The sequence below is a fragment of the Blennius ocellaris genome, assembly GCF_963422515.1.
Source record: "Blennius ocellaris genome assembly, chromosome: 16".
In the NCBI taxonomy this organism is placed as follows: Eukaryota; Metazoa; Chordata; class Actinopteri; order Blenniiformes; family Blenniidae; genus Blennius; species Blennius ocellaris.
In genome coordinates, this window is record NC_137665.1 from 5,189,481 (window position 1) to 5,210,674 (window position 21,194).

The 21,194-nt window shown below is 39.8% G+C and overlaps 1 protein-coding gene across 1 annotated transcript; it reads left to right on the forward strand.

The window, feature by feature from the left end:
* Positions 1–6,537: 6,537 nt before the first annotated feature.
* On the forward strand, positions 6,538–20,524 carry cacng1b (calcium channel, voltage-dependent, gamma subunit 1b; the record flags this gene model as incomplete). Its single annotated transcript, XM_080512241.1, has 4 exons — positions 6,538–6,778; positions 16,114–16,188; positions 19,099–19,236; positions 20,292–20,524. The coding sequence occupies 4 exons, from the start codon at positions 6,538–6,540 to the stop codon at positions 20,522–20,524; spliced, it is 687 nt and encodes a 228-aa protein (XP_080368367.1).
* Positions 20,525–21,194: the final 670 nt, after the last annotated feature.

The window sequence follows — 21,194 nt, forward strand, 5'->3', positions numbered from 1 at the left end:
AAGAGAAGAGCAGCTGAATAAAAAAGACAAGAAAAAAGAGAAGAAGAAAAAAAGGTTTCCATTTGTGAAAACTGCACAGGTGAGGACTTCCTTGTGCTCTGAATGGAGCCTCAACATCCAGTGTATTGGCTGATAAGGATTGGAGACAGGCGGAGAATGCAACGTCTATCTGTCACACGGCCTGGGAGTTCATCTGGGAGGCACTCCTCCTCCTCCTCTTCCTCCTCCTCCTCTGCCTCCTCCTCCTCCTCCTCCTGTACAGGAATATGGCTCCGCCCTGATGCTCATCCCTCACTGCTCATCCCTCACTGCTCTTTCTTTTAGTTCTCTCAGGAAATACAGGAGGCAGGTTGACACACTTTTGAGGTCCACACCTCGCTTTGGATTGGTGATGAAGATCAACCTGGTGAAAATGTTTTGGGAGAGAGAGAGAGAGAAAAAATAAAATAAGAGTCTGTGATCGTACATATTAAAAGCTGTGAGTGTTTGCTTGAGCTTGCTCTACGGACCACCCCGAGATGTGTTCCTTAAGAGGTGAACTCAATCAACCACAGAGTAATATTTGATTGTATTTAGAGTGTCTGATATTCCCCTCCAGATAATGATTTATGTATCCAGCTGAGCCCGTGTGAGGGGAAAGCCATCGGTGTGATTCACTCTGAGTGTAGATCTTTCACTTTTTATATGTGTGGAAAAAGCCGTTTGTATGTAATGTAAAGCTGTAAAATTGTACATAAATATAATAAAAAAACAAAACAATTAATGTGAAAAGATGTGAACAGAGAATGCAAAGCATCATTTTAATGAACAGTTGCTTAATGTCTTGTTAAAATCGACAGGGCATTCAATTCCATTAACCTTTTCAATTCAGATAAACACTTTTGATGTATCATTAAAAAAAAATCAATTAATGAAATATTTAATGTTGCAGGGTGGAGTACAGTATTTGTTTAATTGACATTATTTTAGAATTTATGTGCAGTTGTACTTTATCATATGTGCTTAAATAATTTAAGTTGAGCATGATTCAGTTTTGAACTTGGATTTTTAGAAATGAAAACACCCATTTGTTCAGTCTTTAAGAAAAAGTAAAAAATAAAGTGAAGTAACTTCCTCCAAAGTGATTCAAGATTAAAAAAAAAAAAAGCCAAATGATTAGCACTATCGTAAATGTGTTTTCAGTGCCCGTGTTTCCTGATTTATTGCATTTCCTGCTTGGGTTGATCCAATCAAATCATTATTATTATTATTATTATTATTATTATTTTCATTGAATTTGCTCACACTGTGTTTGCCTTCATCACTTTTATAAATATTGACCCCGGATATACTGTATATAGAGAAATAAACAGAATCAGGGTTATGTCGTTTGTGCTGTAGTGTTGATTCCCAGTACAGTTTTATTTTACCTTGGTTCACGTTTAGAGACAGTCCATTCAGTGTCCAACATGTGAATCAGTTATAATGAAACATCACAGCATAATTAGTGGCTCTGTGTTGTCAGTCAGTGCAACATTTTCCAGCCATTGGTCACTCTTCTTGATTTTGGATGTTTTATCTTGTGTTAGAGTCCTGGACTTGTGGCGACGCCCTCCATTCATTCACATTACAGATATGCTTACATGTATATCTATATTTAGCACCAAAAAATGAAAAGAAACAAAAAAAAATTGGTTAAAACCACATAAAGGGTGAGTCTTTAAAGTTGCTGAAAATTAAACTTATATGACTTCAAAAGCGACAAGAACACACTGAGGACTTTATAGGCAGCATAATAAAATAATTTCATTCTGTTTAGTCTATATGTTTGTTGTAAAATGTATTCTTTTATAGAGAAATAGAACTCACGAACAGATTTTGAACTCGTATAAGGGCATCGTATAAGGAGCAAAACTCAGTCAGCTGCCAATGTCAGAAAGTTTATGTAAACCATCTGCAGGGCTCCCACCATGGTTCTCAACCTACCTATTATCTATGAACAGCAGCGTGGTTTCACTCCGATTATGTATAGGACTTAATTACAGCCACGTATAATCATTGCAGCAGAGGTTGTCTTTTTTGAAGATCTTCGATTGCAGTCCTTCAGCTTCTATTTTTGTGTCTGTCCTTCTGACTCCAGAATGTCTCTTCACATAAGACTGAGTCACTGTCAGCTCAGAATGAGTTATGAGCCACTTGTCATGGAGTCTCCTCATTGTTTGACAAAGAAATAAATCAGTTGGCGTTACACGACGTAGCTCTTCAATCAAAGTATCAGAAAAGGCATCAGAGTCGAACAACCTGGCTGAAAGTAGCCATTTTTGTTTTTCATCTTTGATGTCAACACTCATCCAAATTCAATTTGTGGAGGAACTAAAGCTGTGTTTTTCCCATTGAATGACAAACATGTGATCATACCAAACAAATGGATAGATTGTGGACAAAGAAATAGAGTATTGCAGTTGAAGTCTTTCTGTCACGTGTTAATTTTTTTTTTTTTAAAGGACTTCCATTCAGGTCACAGGATGTGAAGCAGAGCTCAACATTGCTGCGTCAATTACCAAATACATACCTGCACCAAAAGTGCCACGACAAAAGGGCAGCCATGCTAAAGTGCTTAGGTGGAAATAACCCGTATTAGGTTTGAGCCTTTGATATAATTATCGGATGTTGCAGCACAGCAGCTACATCAATCTCAGAAAATTACGTTTTTCTGAATTCTGTTCTCATTAAGTCACAATTGACAATCCCACATCGCATGACCTCTGCTTCACATGGATTTATGACCAAAGCGTTTCCTCGACCAGGTCAGACGAGTGTTGATGGCGCCAGCAAGGCGAGCGGCTTGTGTAACTCATCCTGTTGTTTTAGAGAGGAATATTAACATGACCCTCACAGGAATGGCCCCGGGGTGTGGGTAATCTAATTTAGCTTGAGTAATGTTGCCTGTCATTAGCAAATGAATACAGTAGGGTCCCTCTGAAGGCCGTGCAATCTTGTCAGCGATGGGTAAAATTAGCCACCAATTAAACTTGTTTTTCATCCTGGAATAAAAATTCCAACAAGGAAGCTGGCAGCCGTAATTGAAGTTAATCACTGCTGAGTTTGGAGGCGTCGATCCTGATTTGAGCAGAGGGGAGCTGGGCGGAGCAGTGGTTAGGGATGTCACCTCAGGCCAAGAAGACACAAGTTTAATTCTCGACTATCTGTGTACATTTGCATGCTCTCTCTGTTGCCTTCTTCCAACAGTCCAGACATGCCTGCAAAGTTAATTGGAGACTCTAAATTGAGTGAAGGATTGATCGTCAGTAATTGTCTGTCTCTCTGTGTTAGTCTTTGGATGAACTAGAGGTCCCCCCAGTGTGTCGTTCAGTGCAGTAAATGGGCCAACCCCCCTCTGGCAATTCAAAGTTGAACCAAGCATGCATAAAAGATAAATGAAAGAATGATTTTTTTTCTGGTTCAGGTCATTTACAAAGTAAATAGATGTGTGTAATGTTTCATAATGACAAAAGAACATTTTTGTTTTGCTTCATTTTGTGATCAATTCCCCAATCATTCTTTGTCTTATAGCGTTTTATTACTTTTATACCATTTTCTTGTTTTCTTGTCCTTTACAATTTGTGTACTTTGCTCCATGGGATTATCTCCAATCTACTTTGTCTCTGTTGTCTCTATTTTCTCATATCATGTCAGTTTTTGTTTTATTTTGTGTATTATAATATTTTGATGGGGCCAATGGTGGTGCTGTGGTCAATGTTCCTACTTGGTGTGGAGTTTACACGATCTCTCTGTGTGTGTGCATGGGTTTCCTCCGGGTACTCCAATTTCCTCCCACAGTCCAACAACATAACCACTGCGCCACTGGACAGCGTAAATTTTGGCCAGTCACAAAATCACAATTCACCCCATGAGCAATATCAAGACACTAATCTGCCCTCCAGGTCTTATCAGCTCCTCCATTTAGTTTCAGTTCCTTATTGCCTGTCCAGTCCCTGGCATGCCTCTCTCACTACAGGTCTGGAATCCTGCTGCCACATCTTGTTTTTTGTTTTGTTTTTCTTTCTGCCAGCTAGTTTCGCTGTTTTGTTCTTGAAAGAGCCACAACCTGAAACCAATTGGCCTTTTCTTAATATGAAATAGAAGCTCTATTTTTGACCCATAGAAAAGAATTTGGTCAAAGTTAGAGGTGTGGATTCATGCCCCGAACGCGTCATTCTTCAAAACAAACTACTCTAGTGTTTGCTAGTGGATACAGTTTAGCCAAAAGGACAAGGTCAATGGCAAAAAAAAGGACACGTCACCCCACCTTTCCCTCCTGACCTGTGTTGTGTCTTTACACTATTCATCAATATCACAAACAGTGGAGACAAAGCACAACCTTGAAGTTGATATACTCCAATATTGATTAAAGATAAAAGACCAAACACTCAATGCATGACATATCCTGATTGATTGCATAATAGATTTCTTATTGGTTTAGTCCAATTTACTTTGCACTCTGACCTACTATTTATAACGATTTAGTAAATTACACTCGCAGAGGGTTTTCTTTCCAGATGCATTTATCAGTTCTGAATGTTCCCCCCCCCCCCCCCCCCCCATCTCCACGCTGGTGATTCTGGTGAGGCGACACCACTGCCGTCCACACTGACGGCTGCAGTATAGAGATCACACAAAAGAAAGGTGTTTGGACTCAGAACTGTCACCTGGGAACTGTGAGCAAATGAAACAGGTCGGGGGGTTAACCAGTAAGACAGGGAGCTCCGAAAGCCACTATTATTACACTGTTAGAGAAGAGTGCTTGCACTCGCAGCCTCGGAAAGGGACATGCCCTCTGGGAAAGAGAAGCCGTTTTGTTGCAAATGCATTCAGGTGGAATGTGATAATGAACACAACTATTTCTCATCTCCTCTCAGACCACACTGTGGGGCTTTTAAGCGGTCTGAAATGATTTATCTTGAAATGATGATCAATTTCTTGGTTCAGATAGTTGCTGGTGTTTTTCATACGGAGTACAGTGGTTGTCACATGTTGCAGTCATTGATGGGATAGAGCAGGTCCTTTTACATCAAGCCCTCTCATTTTTTTCACATCTACACTTGAATGCAAATAATTTGACACTCTTTACACAAATAAGCCTGTCCACTCTTTGTGTCCTGCATCTTTTTGAAAGACGTCCTACTCTCACTTTAAACGTCTTTCCATTTACGTGTGTTAGAGCTGTGTGTGTGTTGTCGTGGCTGAAAATGGGCCAGAGTCCCATCTAAAGTGGGCCACACTGGTTTATAAAAAGCATGTCCATTTACTCAAACATTTCATAGGGAAGTGGTTCATTGTGCCTTTGAGATGCATTAAGCTTGACAAGGTTTCTTTTTTCTCTCCTCAAATTGGGCGATAGGTGATCTTGTTAGATTAAGAGCATCAACATTGTGCATCAAAGCAGATCACTTTTAATGTGTTAGCGCATGAACAGTGAAAAAAAAAAGAATGATGTAAATATTTTCCCATGCCGTATGTCAGCTTCCTGTGGGTTTTGTAGATCTTCCATTTGTATACGCAACTTGATTGAAAAAAAAAGAGCCTTAAAACTAATTAATATGCAACAATGCATAAAGTTCTGAAACGTATCATAATATCAATAATAAATCATAAATACAGCCAAAAACTAACATGCATCAGCTGTACGAGAGGATTAAATCTTTGTGGTTAGAGATTTCCCGTCGCAAGCCTTTTCCTATCCCTTTGAATCTGGATCATCTGCCAGCATCAGGTGGGACCCTTATCCTAAACCGTGACTGCTGATTGGCTGAATAAGTAGATCAGCTCAATCAGATGACAACTAATAAAGGAAATCTCCCCACCCAAGAGTCCCCTGGCACACGCCTGAGACAAGTGAGCTTCGAATGGATTGGACTGAATAAGAATATGAGAGGGATCTGACAGAGAACGTTCTAGATAAATGACAGCTTGATCAGCGTTTGGCACGACTTTAAAATATTGAATAGCTTGTGTCAGAACTTTGCTAGAGGAGTTGATTAGATTGTTTTTGATGCTGTAGTCAGTCGTGTCCCAAGTGGAATATGCACAGCGATTAGACTTTATATGAACTTTAAATGAAAGTGTCCAATCTTGAGCCAACTCTAGTCAACATGGCAATGGTGTAGGAATATGTGCATAAGATGTAAACATACCCTTGAACGACTTCATCTTGAGGCTGAATGGCCTCAGCTCACCAAAGGCAACTTGGGCGGGAGAGGAAGAGAGGAGCGAGGTAGAAACTAGGGCACTATTATCTGGCCCCCTTTTTTTTTTTTTTTTTACCAACCACCAGGCAAAAGGCAGAGAAAGAGAGAGCTTTGGACAGGAGAGCAGGAGAGGAGAGGCTACCAGCGCAAAGCTTTAGACGAGACGAGAGGAACCTCCGGAGTCAGCATCCGACGTCAAGGACTTGTTGGGGGTCACACACATACACACACGTGCAGACACGTGCACGTGCGCGCGAACACACACACACACGCACACACACACACACACACACACACATCAAGCAGGAACATGTTTGAGGAGCAAGCAACGAAGGTAAAGATCACATCTGTTGTCATCGTGGTCGGCATGTCGACGATGCTGGCGGCGGTGGTGACCGACCACTGGGCTGTGCTCAGCCCCCGAGTAGAGAAGCTCAACGCCACCTGTGAGGCGGCCCACTTTGGCCTCTGGAGGCTCTGCAAGAAGACCATCTTTATTGTGGAGGAAGACCCTCAGGGCAAAGGTTGCGGCCCCATCAACCTACCTGGAGGTATGGAGCCTTTTCCTCTTGTATATGACCCTGTTTTTGTGCTTGCTGCATGTCAAGTTGAAAAGCATGCTTTTCATTAATTACGCCGTATCTGCTAAAAGGCTGGAGAAAAACCCAACTATTTCTGGATGTGCAGTAACAGTTTTTCTATTTTCTTTTCTTTACAAGAAAAGTATTGTCTATTGTGAAAAAAAGAAAAGAAACAGACAACGCATAGCAAATCAAAGTGCATTTTTAATTAGCTTTGAAAGTAGTTGTTTTCCCCATTTATTCTACATCAAAAGCTGAAATATCAATGGATTAACATTTAAAAAAAATCTTTCAAAAACAATCTCAGTGGAACTAATGAAGTCAAAGAAGGAATGAAGCCAAGCTTCAACTGTCAGAGTGCAGCAGCGCTGGTCAGCGGTTCCCCATTCGTGTCCCTGTATTTTGTCCCCTCGCACACACAACGGCACATGGCAGCACATATGTTGGCATGTGCCGGCAAATCCATGTGCATTCGCACCAACAGAACTCGTGTCGGCTCGTGTTTGGAGGGAATGCTTGACAGTTCCATGACCATTTTCTCAGTGAACTATCATTATCTCCAACAGAGGAAGTCACTGAACAGACTGCCAATTAAGGACGCTCAAGCAGCTGAAGTCAAGTGCGTAATGGAAGAGTGTTGTGGCTACAATTCACAGTTAGAATGAAAAAAAAAAAACATAAATCTGTGCTGACTGGTCTTATCAGATCTCAGTGTACAGCAAGAAATGAATCTTTTACCTCATAGCAAAGACCCCATGTGTTTTAATTGAACGGGAAGTGTCGGTTGTACTGTCTGACTCCCTTTAAACTAAGCTGTAAGATCATAAGATGCTGTTTAACTCCTATATCTTGTTTGATGTCTGATCCACAGTGTTAAAGCAGACTTGTGACTGGCTTTGATCAAACGACAAGTAGCTCTTATGAAGCTACTTGTCGTTTGACACAAAGAGTGGACAGTGGCATCGGATTACAAGGTCAATCCGATGCCACTGATTGACCTTGTTTTGCACAATGATTAAAAAATAAAAATAAAAAAACCCCACCAAATGTGGAAATATGTCGCCGAATTGCAAGCAATACAAAAGAAAAGGGGAGAAAAAAATAGAAGCTAAAAGCTGTGGACCAGAATATGTCAAAGCAAAAGGTAATCTTCAATCTTTGAATTGTTTCCCATTCTTGCATGACATTGCATATAGAGGAATTCTGAAAAAGCAAGCGAAAAGCTTTTTTGCCATACATTTAAAAGTCCCTCCCTCCAAAATAGCCTTGTAGCTTTAATTACAGGCACTCTTTGAACAGAGCGAGCCTTGAGGTAAGCGGTGTCTCGCCGGCCTCTGGCTGTGTGTGCGTGCCTCGCAGCCTAACTGAGAGATTTCACTCTGACTCTGTCATTGAGTTAGCCCCCGGCTCCAGCACCTCAGGATCAGTACAGGCCTTAATGAAGTGTGGCTTCCCGCTCCAGCTCATGAGTTAGAGTACACCTGGGAGAGTCGAGAGGAATGAAGGAGACAGAGGGAAGAGAGCACACGTTTGCTTTGGAGGACGGGCAGGAATGCCTCGGTTGAGGAAGAGAGAGGGAGGTGTCCAAAGGACAAGGACAAGAAGGAGAGGCATTGCAATGCAAACTTTTATGTGTCACATTCTGGGGAGACGGAGAGACAAGAGGTGTGACAGCTGCCTGTCATAAGGAATGTGGCACCTTGAAAAAGAACAAAACCAAGTCATAGAAGAGCTTTTTAGTGGATAGAAAACAACTTTTTTTTTTTTTTTTAATGGACAGCACTGGAGATTTTACTCTTCATGGACATGTCAGTCACCTGTGGATTGAATAAAAAGGCTGACAGATTCACAACTCCAGTATTATGAACGATCCAGTTAGAACCTGACAGTAGCACTGTAACTCTGTGCAGAATCCCAAATACTTCTCTGCTACGCAACACAACATGGAAAAAAGTAGACAAAATCGACAAGAAAAGAACCTTCCTGACAGACTGAACTTGTCGAGGGCTTGTTTCTCTTTGCGGCGATGAGATTTCAGCTTGATGTACTTGGTTTCCACCTCCTACAATCTTACAATCTTTTTTTCAGGCGCATCAGTTGTCCTTTCAAAGACTCCCCAGAATACATCCCTAAATGCACTACGGTGTTTCTACATTAGGATAATGAGGATATGTGTAAGTCTCTCATCATTATATTTAAAAAGTTCCATGGGATTTTTTTTTCCCCCTGTGTGTGGCTGTTCTGCCATTTTTACTCCCACATCGAGCTTAATAGGTTTAGTTACACAAGCCCATTTCTCCCCATTTGCGACCTTGCTGCTTTCAGGAGAAACTCAGTGAACTTAAAAAAAAAAAATAAAAAAAAATTCTAATCCATTGTGCTGTCTTGTTATACAATGTGAACATGACATCAGGTAAGATGTTGATTCGAGGAAACGAAACATTTTCTTTTACTGTATCCAAGTAGTTTAAGTGTCTTTCTCCATGACTGCGTTATATTTTAAATTGCTATTATTACTAATATTTCTTACATTTTCTAATGTTCTAAATTCTGAGGTGACCTTTTTTTTCTTAATTGCTGAGTGGTTTTTTTTCCCCCTTGTTGACTAATTTTAAGATGGATGGATGACCCTGAGACACACAACTGTTACCAACAATTAAAAAAGAAAGGAAAGAAAAGAAAAGGAAAGTGACCTGATAACACTGATGATAAAACAGACTTCTAGCAGCCACACTCTTTTCACTTCCAGGGATTGTTTTAAGGTTTGATGCTGTCAGCTCAAACAACAGAAACAGCCAGAATGGCCTTCAAAGGGCTATTTTATAACTTTTGCTGCAATGCTTGAACTATAACCTTGTGAATCAAAACATGGACAAACTGTGAAATGGGTCAACCTCAGAATTCAGACCACATGTTATTTACACTTTTATTTAAACGTATGTTACCAATGCAAACAAAAAGTAGCACAAACTCTGGTATTAGATCTCTGAATCCTCTTCAAGTAAAAAGAGAGTTTAATAAATGTAATGTAGATAGTGTACAGATATTGTTTTTCATATGTGAGGTATGAAAAAAGGTCAGATTTCAGGTCAAGTAAATAAATAGCCAAAGATAACAGAAAAAAGCAACTAAAATAAAGCAAAAAAAGAAAATCTATACTTGTTCTTGGTGGTCCCTAACACTGAAACACTGTTGAGAGAAATGTCAAACATGCAGCCAGAAACAAACAACTATCATGCTGCAAATATATCAGTTACTGTTAGGTAAAAAATAATAATACTGGCTCATGTAGTTAATTCAAGACCAATATAGGATAAAAAATACAAGTGGATAAATGGCAAAGAGGGAGAGAGAGCAGCTCTGATGTTGTACGATTATAAAGTGAAGGATAAAAGTAAACTATGAGCACAGTGAAACTTACAGTCTTGTACTAAATTTGTAGTAGTAACAAGTTACTTTATTTGAACTTCTCAATACAAAACTTGGACCATTTTACAAAATGTGAAAAACTATGTAGAAGGTGAATTTAATTGAGCTTCATGCAGACTTTAATCAATTTGAATTCAGTGAAGCAAGCAGCAACGCGCTGGCCTCAATCACTTCAACAACACGGGCAGATGTTAATTTATACTGTAGGCTGAAAGCCGGTGACGCTCAGGAGGCAAACAGGGCTCTAATGTATTTTCTCACACTAATTTAGAGCTGAACAGAGTGGCTGACTGGTTAATACCACCACACCAGTGCTACTTTATCTGTTCCTCAATTGGATGCATTGAGTGTAAGCAAAGCACATTGGTGTAAAAAAAGAAAAAAAAGTGGGTTGATCATGAGTGCGGTGTAACAGATTACATCCGTGATGAACAATTATACCCGAGCAAGTAGTGGTGATTGGACTTCATAACTCAAATTTGCATTTTCCCAAACAGAGGGGGAGTTAGTCGTGAAGAGGATCGTACACAACCACGTTTTCATATCAGCACAATCACACTGTTTTTGTGCAAAGGTCTCATAACAATGGCTGCAAAGCACTGAACCCAAATGACTTTTGAAATTAGCTTCCCACAAACGACGCATGACAGCTTGAGTGCTGTAAAAATCAAACAAAGCCTTTATGGATCACATCATCGTGCGGCTCGGCTGGGAAATAAAGAGTGTGGATAGTGCTTTTGCATGTGTGTGTGTGTGTGTGTGTGTGTGTGTGTGTGTCTGTGTGTCTGTGTGTCTGTGTGTGTGTGCCTGCAAGTGTGGTATGTGTGCAAAAGAGAGCATGATTACTAAAAATGGTTCAGAGCATCCAAGTAATCAAGCATCCTATTTTATACCCCACAAAGTATACCACCTTCTCTTCTCCACCCCCCCCCCACCCCAACAACAACACAAGGCCTTGCTGGTGCCCCCGATTCAAACACAGATGTCACCTTGAACCGCTATTGTCGCTTTCTCTCAGCCCAGTTTGTTTTTCTCGACGATCTGCCAGCTACTTTCTTGGAGTGCAAAGCCAAATCTGTGCTCAAGACTTTGGCATTCAAAATACAAGCCGGAGCTTTGAAATTGCACTGAGTCACTCCATAATGAATACATAAGAATACATATGAAAACTCATCGCGTCGTTTGCCGTCTGAGGAACTTTTCTGTTTTCCATTTTTCATGGGGAGGACGCAGAATCATAAGGGTTCATGAGGACTCTCCTGCACAGTGCTGTTGTGTCCTAGTTATCAGAGCTACTCGAATACCACCACCACGCATCCTGTTCACATTCACCCAAAATTGCTTGGAGTTTCTGTGTGGCTGAAAAAGACAATGATACTTGCAAAAAAAAAAAAAAAAAAAAATTATTAACATGCTTCAATAAAGATGGAAATACTGTAACAAATGACCTAGCTTTCTACAGAACTTTGAAATAATGAGTGGCCGGACGAATGGACACACAAGAATGGTTGTTAAAGAAAAGGGGGGAGCAGAGGAGAATGAGAGAAACTGGTATAACGACAGGTGAGGGATAGAGAATGGGGAAAGGGAGAATCAGGAGTTGGCCATCAAAAAGCGCAGGCAGCAGAAGCGGAGTTTAATGGAAAGAGGTGAAACTAAGATGACAGGCGATACCACTGTTCTAATCACTCTTCCCCTGGAACTAAATCTCCCCATTAGCTGGACTGCAAGGTCAATGACATGCACCCAGATGTTCCCCTCCTCGCTGGATGTTCACCGGGCGGAGCCGCCATCACGCCGGAGTTGTTTTTAACCTTTCCCTGGCAGTGTGTTTCACTCTCATTATTAGATAAGAGTGTTTACGTTGTATTCATTCTAGTCCGTGCACTTGTCACAACAATATATATTCTTTCAAGCAGTAGAGTGACAGTCACCGCCTACGAGGAAACCGTGAAATTCATATTGATCCTCGCTATTCGAGCAGCCTAAAAAACAAACAAAAAGAAGAAGCAAGAAAGTGGATAAGATCTTAATCAGTGGATTTGACTTTGGCTTTTAAACAACAGTCTAAACTATATTTATATGTGAAAAAGATTGTGGAGTTCAGCATTCAGGTCAAAATTGCTACTCAGCTTGTGAAAAACGGATGTGTTATTTGAGTACATCATTTTACTGTTAAATCCATAAGAATTGGCAGCCTGTCTTCACTTTCCCCTCTCCATTTTTGAATTATGAGTAGATAAGACAAAAACACAAATATTAAGACATCTAATTAATCAATGATTGATTTTTAAAAAATAATTTTCGTATGCATTTTCTTGATTATATACATTCCTGTTTCAAGGAATTGCACTGCATCAAGAAAAGTACTAAATCACACTAAATCCTTTTATTGATGTATGCATGAACCACATGGCTGATTTCATTTTTACAGACTAATGAAAGTTTAGCCAAACAATTTTCAAAGGACAGAACTAACAAAAATTCAGCTCTATACATATTTTAAATGTTCAACAAAGGTCAGAGGGGAAAAAACAACAACTATGAACTGGATCTTTGAGATTCTTTGTCTGGCTTTGAGTTACATTACTCAACATAAAGTCCTGCCTGTATTGCTAGAAAAAACAAAACAAAACAAAAAAAACCACACTTTTTTTGTGTGGGAAGTCAAACACAAATAGTTACCAAGCTTATTGTACCCGAGCTGTGAAAACTACTTTGTAGATTGGAAAGATGTTACAGATGCAGCAAATGAAGCAAAGAGGTAGAAGGACTTAATCAGTCAATATCTAAGCTTTGAACTGCTTTTACCACTTCCAAGATCTTTCCCCTGAGCTAATCATGACAGACAAAATAAAGTCTTTTCAAGCCTGTTTAAACTATGGATATTTTCTGTCTGTGGTTGGAAAATGTAAGACGCTACAGAGACTAGAGTGAAACTGAATCCAAACACATATTAGCTGAGAACAGCAGAGCCCCAGAGGTAAACAGACCTAATGAGAGAAGACTAATGAAAATAATATATTTGCAGATCTAGGCTGCACTATGACCCTGCCTCCAATTCTCTTTACCACCAATGTACTAATCCCCTTACGTGCATGTACGTGTGCACACACACGCACGCACACAGTCCTCTTGATATGCTTTTACATGTGTAAATAGATAGGACTGGCCAAGACCTGCAGCAGCCTGTTGCTAGGTTACCTCTTTAGTGATTCTTTCTCTTCCTGGGTAACAAACAGCTCCTCTGTTGCTGGGTGCACACACACACACACACACACACACACACACACACACACACACACACACACACACACACACACACACACACACACACACACACACACACACACACACACACACACACACACACACACACACACACACACACACGGACAGAAAACCCACATGTCTGCTTTATGGGTTTAATCTCAGGGAGAAATAGTGAGCCGAGAAAGTGAGGGACACTTGGCCTTTGGGTCGTTTCCACCCCTCCTCTGCCCAGCTGCCTTTACAAAAAGCAAATAGGTAGACGGATGTGCAGGGAATGACAGCACCAACAAATCATTTTTCTCCGGCAATGAGGTGATATTGAAGATTGCGGTCAAAAGGACAGGAGTTTAAGGGAGCAAAGGGCAGAAATACCTCGCTCCTGCATGTAAACGGGAACAAACTGATTCCCCAAGCATGAATAGAGCTGGCGTGGAGAACAGTGAAAGACTTTGGTTTAAGTTTATTTTAAGACTGACGGCAAGTCACAGACCACTGCTGTGATTTGGAGGGGGTGTTGAGCATACTGTGATTAAACAGCCAACGAGGAACCGCAACAGTTGTGCATGCTGGTTCTTTTCCAGTGTAGAAGTGAGAGAGATACAGTATGTGCATGGTTTCATGACTGAGTGACGCATATCAAACACATTTTTCAGAGACTGTGGGTACAAAAGATTTGTAACTAAATCAGGCTACATCTTTTTTGTAACTAATAACTGATGAAATTTTGAAGTAGAAAACGTTCAATCTGAGCTGAGTAAAGCTAATTTGAGCAAGAAAACGACAAAGCGCATTCCAAGTTGACATCAGATTAGGAAAACGACTCAGTTTCATTCAAATATCCTTAAAATATATCAAGTTAAGTTTATGTGACCCTACAGCATGCCTGTAGTGGCTCCCTGAAGGTTTTGGCAACATTTTGTAGTAATAAACATATTTAAGTACACATGAAACTAATTTTCAAAATGTTTCAAAAACATTAAGAAAAGATAAAAAGAAGTCAAAACAGGTCAAACAAAATAAGTATTTATAGAAAGTGAAACCACTTCAACCCAGCAATAAAAATCTTGTAAAATCTTTACCCTTATTTATTGTACTAATGCAAATCCAAAAGATACGACAGTTTTTGTAAATATGGCAAAGCTTTACAACTCGATGCACTGTGTTATCTTCAATTTAAAGGTTAAACATGTTCTGTGGCTCCAAATGGATTTAAATGGGAGGAATGTGATCAAAATGGCTCTTTTGGTCATTGCAGACTTCTGGTCTGTGTTTATTCAGTAGTTGTTTGTGTTTTTATATAAAGTCAAATCTTTTAAACCTCTCAATTAAAACTCGACAGGAAACATTTGTTTGGCAAATTCTTTCTCTGCCATAACAATGTGTCAGTGAAGCTTATACATCTTTCATAAAGTGTGATCACTTCCCTTCTGATTGGTGCCTCATGCAATGTAACATGGATTTGTGGGATGGGAAGCAAAGCTGGCAAACAACTTTTTCTGTCCCATTTGCTGATGTTTGGTGGATTGGATGATTGAACTCTAAACATACAAGCCATTTCAGGACTTTAACAAATTATCCATTTAACAAACAAGAGCCTCTGGACATAGTCTGTGATAATTCCCGCTCTGTAGAGACAAGCGTTGTCATCTTGGAGGCTGGAGTTTATTTCCAGAAGGTGGGAGATGTAGATTTGAAACTTATTGCAGAAATGTATCCTTAAGTCGCTTATCAGTCAGACACCTGACTTTCTGCAACTCTGTGTTCCACAAGATCAAATCGTGGGTCAGTGTGTCTTTCTGGATGCGTCACCTTCTGTTCTGTTTCTTTGGACTTTAACACCACCATTAAAAGCGACTTCTATTTATGCACCTTCTGAGTGTGCTGTTGGGCGCCACATCACAAAAGCACCCCGACAACATGTGCAGGATCACTGGACAAGCCCATCAACCATGCATGAAACCGAACACACTATAATGGTGTAATGGAGCAATTATTAAGAATTTGACATATATGCTTATGACGTTTTGAATTATAATAACAGTAATTACTGCAAGTAATTATGATGCCCATACATGCAGTACATCAGATCATAACGCAAAGCCAGCATTGACAGATCATGTATGTGTGCATTACTAATAATGAAATCCAATAAGGCGCTACATCCATAGAATGTAAATATAAATTTGATATTCATTTGTTGTTCACATTATTTCATCTTTTGACAATAGTTTCTGCCATAAATGTCTGATTTTTACATGCATAAAATGCAAGATCCTAAGGAAAGTGTGCAGATGGAATAATTTCATATGGATATTGGACTGCTAAATGCTACATGCTACATGTAAAACAATTATATAATACTAATGTTATTTTATAGTCTTGAATAAATTCTGGACTAAAACATGTTTTTCATGCGTGCTTCTTTGAGGTATGGACATTCGCCAGTGTTTCAACAGGCTCCATTGGAAGATTTTAAATTGCATTGTTTAATAGTGCAGACACACAAATGCAATCTGAGCCTGTGTTTCATCTCCCCCCCTTTCTTTCTCTCTCTTATCCCCTCTGTCTTTACCCCATGTCGCCCTTCTTGTGTTATTCCACAGAAAAGAACTGTTCCTACTTCAAACACTTCACATCGGGGGAGGAAGCCGAAGTTTTTGAAGTCAAGACCCAGAAAGGTGGGTGCCTCATCTCGCCGAAATATAGACCATATGTTGCAACAGCAGCCAACTACCTGTCGGTGACAAGAGGAATAATATGCAACTAGTGATGTGAAAGGAACAAAAGGGTACAGTCAATCAAGAAAACATGGGGATATATCCTAACATATCATGTAGGCAATGGTAATTGTGATTATGTAGTATGGGGACAGCCAGACTAGCCTTTATTCTTTTAAATAATGGTGTAATATTTCATACAAACACTGCTTGAGCCCACACCATTTGTCACGTCAGATAAGAAGAAAAAAAAAAATCTGACTGTGATTTTATCATCTTCTTATCTTCCCTGTTGTCGTGAGGCAGTGGTTTTCAAAGGAGATGTATTTTCCAGGACACAGCTCCTTTGTTCACATGTTTTCTCACTGAGGCTTTGGACTTGTGATGGAAACAGGAGAACACACAGTCACACTGTCATGAAAGCAGACAATTACAGATCGCTGTCAAAGTTTGAGATAAAGAGTTGAATTGCAGTTTTACAGTCGCGCTTGGGTGAAATCTATGAAGGAACTTTGTGAATATCATCATTTGTACACGTGTGGAAAGTCGACCGGAAACGTGTATTTGTGATAGGCACCAAGAGGACTCCTTGCAGGGACATTGCATTGACTTTAATTAATTTCCTGCTGATTCACATTAACCGCCATCATAACGGCGAGTTATCTAATCCTTAATCGAACCCTATAACTTTAGTCTGACTTTTAAATTTAACACATTTTTCGCTCAAGGATTTGCTTTTTGTCTCCACAAGAATGGCATTTCCATATAATTCCAGTGTGTAAACAGATATCGGTTCCCACAGCAGTAATAAAAACACTTCCTGACACACACACACACACACACACACACACACACACACACACACACACACACACACACACACACACACACACACACACACACACACACACACACACACACACACACACACACACACACACACACACACACAGAGTCAATGGACTTTACTTATGTTGTGTGTTTCTACTGCTGCAGCAGTCTCAAAGCACTTTACACCGTTGGGCACAGTCACCCATCTGCCGTCAAGTTTCCATGCAAGGTGCTCACCCACCACTGGGAGCAATCGTTCCCCCTTCAGAACAGTGACAGGGGAAGGTGGGAATTGAATGGCAAAACCTGTTGATTTGTACGAAAAACGGCTTCTCCTTCTGGTCCACAACCTCCCGTATTGTTTACATCCTTCTGTACCTTTAAAAATATTAACAACACTGATGTTAAATGTATTGTTTCATTCTTCTGAATTTGCAAAAATATGGTGATCTGTGATTTTCAGTAGAATTACTGTGTCTCACAGCTGTGTCTCATCCCCTTGTGTTTTCTTTCATGAATGTGTTTGAGTGCATGTGTGTGTTTAAGGCCTCCTTCATCGATTAACCCCTCCCCTCCTGTGTGTCACCCACCTGTCACTCTGTGGCTGTAAGTCGGAATATTTCCTACTGTCCTCATTGCATTAGAGTAAAGACAAGATAGAAGGACGGTCCAGTCACAAAGAAGCAATGTCAGGGTGTATCACCGGGGAAACTCAATAAATGACAAAGATCAGAGTGTTTATAGGCTAGAATCAGGTACAGATTCAAATTATTTAGCTTAATCACTTACTGTAAACAGCAATGCCTTATTGCCTACTATATTATTATTTTTTAATCTATGAAGTGGGTTTATCGTAAAGTTTTAACTTTACACACGCCGATACTGTGGCAACGTGCACCTTCAACACCGGCTTGTAACTTTCCAAATGAACAAAAGACGTGTCTGTTTCATTTGCACTCAATGGAAGCGGTCTCATCCTCTGGCTGTGTACCAGCCTTCAGCTTTATAAGTTAAGCTGCTTTTCTCTTAGTGTTTGGTTCTGCCTCCTGTTATTTGAGTTCAGGATGATATTTTGTTTTCCACTGACTTGGCTTTGTTCTTTTCATTTAATCATTTAATCTACTGGCATCCTGGCATTACTGCAACATATCACACAAACAATTTAACCATCATCAACCCACCATTACCCATCCATGAGTCATCCATATCGAGAACATGCAAACTCCATACAGAGCGGTCCGGCCGGGATTTGAAGTAATTTGTCCTAATTATTTACCATTTCGTTTGATATACAAAGGTGGGGAAGAAATAAAACAATAAGAGAAATGATCTCATGCAGCAGTGAAAATTCAAGAATAAAATGTAAGAAATGAATGTAAACCTGGAAAGCCAGTAAATCTGCAGATGGGACATGACAGAGAAACAAGTGGAACGAGAAAAGACTTCAGACAATTTTCACACTCTCGGAAACCCAAAGTGCTCAAACAGAATGAGTCTGACCTGCACAGGGATGTACTGAACCCTGCTGACTGTAAGGTTATTTTACACTCGGCGTTATTCCGCCGCCGGGGTGCCGAAAAGGAATGGGATATTCCGAGGATCATTTCCATCACAGCTGGAGTGTTGCAGAGAGGGAAAGACTAGATTATCTTTATCTGAAAAGCAGACAAAAGGGGAGGCGGTGACGGGAGAGAGACACGTTACCATCATCTCGTTATAAGCCTGCAGCATCTTATCTGTCATGCAGACGCCGTTATTGCCAGACTGGATAAATGACTGTTGTTTTTAAAGTGGCGCTAATTTAAAGGCTGATTATCTGTGTCATAACTCGCATGAGTGCAATATTGAAACAATTACAACGTAAACCGTAATGCCTCTTTCACCTACTATCTCAATTAATCATCGCTTGTACCTTCTGTCACTCTTTCATCTCTTTTTTTATTCACTTTACTGTTTCTCCTGTCTTTCATCTCAAATTTTAGCCCTCAAGGATTGTTTTATTCCTCCGAATTAATCTCTTCTTTCCTGTTCTCCCTTCAGAGTACAACATCTCAGCTGCAGCCATTGCCATCTTCAGTCTGTTCTTCATGATCTTGGGCACCTTGTGCGTCATCTTCTCCTTCGGGAAGGGGCGGGACTACCTGCTGCGGCCTGCTGGGATGTTCTTCGCCTTCGCAGGTCAGATATAGCAGAAGACGAGAAGTACAGGCCGGGCTCAGTCTGAAACAAAGTAGAATTTTGCCATCATCATTTTGCACTTCTCATAGTAAATATTAATTAAAAGTAATGCGGCTAATTTACTGGCGCTGACAAAGCTGTTTTTTAACTGTTGTTTTGAGGTGTAAAACAGAACTGCTGTAATGCTGGGTGACGATTTGCAATGTCTCGAAGTGATAAAATATCTGTCATGAGTGTGAGCTGAAACCTAACACCACTTTTATTTTACAAGGTTGAAACAAAACTGTCATCTCGTATGAATTGGAAGCAGATTTAATCAAACACTTTTGTAAACATAAATGCGACAAACAAAGCGTCTGCTTTGTGAAGCTTGTTCCATCTCAGACTTCGGTGGCGCCAGAGCTGAAAATGGATTGAATAACAACTAAACAATTTTCTGTTGTTTCAGTGCAAATAACAATGAGGAGGTTTAATCACTTAAATCTGTACTAAACAAATCGGGAAGAACAATTGGTGATGGTTTACTATGGAATAGCTTGAAAAGTGGTGGTAAAGTGGTGCTTAGAATATGAAACGATTGAAGAGAAAGCATGAAGGTAAAATATGGTTGATGTTTACATCATAGTGAGTTTACAAATTGATTTCCTCTGCACATTTTCAGAATAGATACAGCACATCAAGGGTATATGTCACTATAAATTAGATTACTTTTCAATAGATGATGAGAAAAAAGGTGCGATTTAACAACTTTTTACTTCCTCCCACTATGTTTTCAAATTTTTTTTGTATTTTTCTGTATAATGATATCGTAACCTCTCCTTTATCTAACCAGATCTGTGCTTTGTTATCTTGGTTAGACAGATTTGGAATAGGAGATACTTCTATCTTTTAATAAAATGATCTCAATGCTCTGTTATATATATTCATAAAGATGTGCAACTGAGGTGTAAAAACAATTGCCGTTGTTTTCTAATACTGACAATAGCAGTTTATGGCCATGATTTTCACAGTTTTGATGCAGATTCTAACCCGCTGTCCATTTTTTTGGCATGCAGGTCTCTGTATCATCATCTCCGTCGAGGTGATGCGTCAGTCTGTCAAGCGCATGATCGACAGTGATGAGACCATCTGGATTGAATACTACTACTCCTGGTCCTTCACCTGCGCTTGCGCCTCCTTCACCCTCCTCATCCTCAGTGGAGTCGCCCTGCTCCTCATCTCAATGCCACACATGCCCCGTAACCCCTGGGAGACTTGCATGGACGCCGAGCCTGACACCCTAGATTAGCCAAAGGTGATTTAAAGAGCAAATCTGGTGAAAGAAATGACACATGATGCCAGTGGGTTTCCATGTTTTATCCCTTTAAATACCTTCTTACATTTTACCACTTTGAGAAGTTAAAAGAAATCAGTATTAAAATACAAAAGCATACTTATAATAACTGTCATTGCAGCATAATTGCTGCAATTGCTCCAAAAGCAATTGATTTTGATTGTGTTATTACTGTCATTACTGCAACCATGTTTTCCAAGGCTAACAAATTCAGAGTTAGAACCCGATTCGTTTCCATCGGAGAGATATTCATATGGCCTTTCAGAGAATGGTGAAAAACCTCAGAAAAATTAGTGGACAATCTTTTCATCAATCAAATAAACTAGTTGCATTAACAACGTTTTAAAAACTTTTCTTTTCTTATGTTTTCATTGAATAATTAAGAAACCCAAGTCATCTTCCTGAAAGCACCTCGACAATGTTATTAGAAACCAACATTTTTTTAAAACACATTTTTGTGAGATCGAGGTTGGATTTTATGAATATGTAAATTATGGATGAATAATTTACATTTTCTCTGTTATATGTTCAAGTAGAAAAAGCAAACACCTGCAAAAATGATTAAAATGTCTTCTGTTTTGTCCATTTTGTTTGTTAACTGAACATGAAAATTGCTGAAGTCATT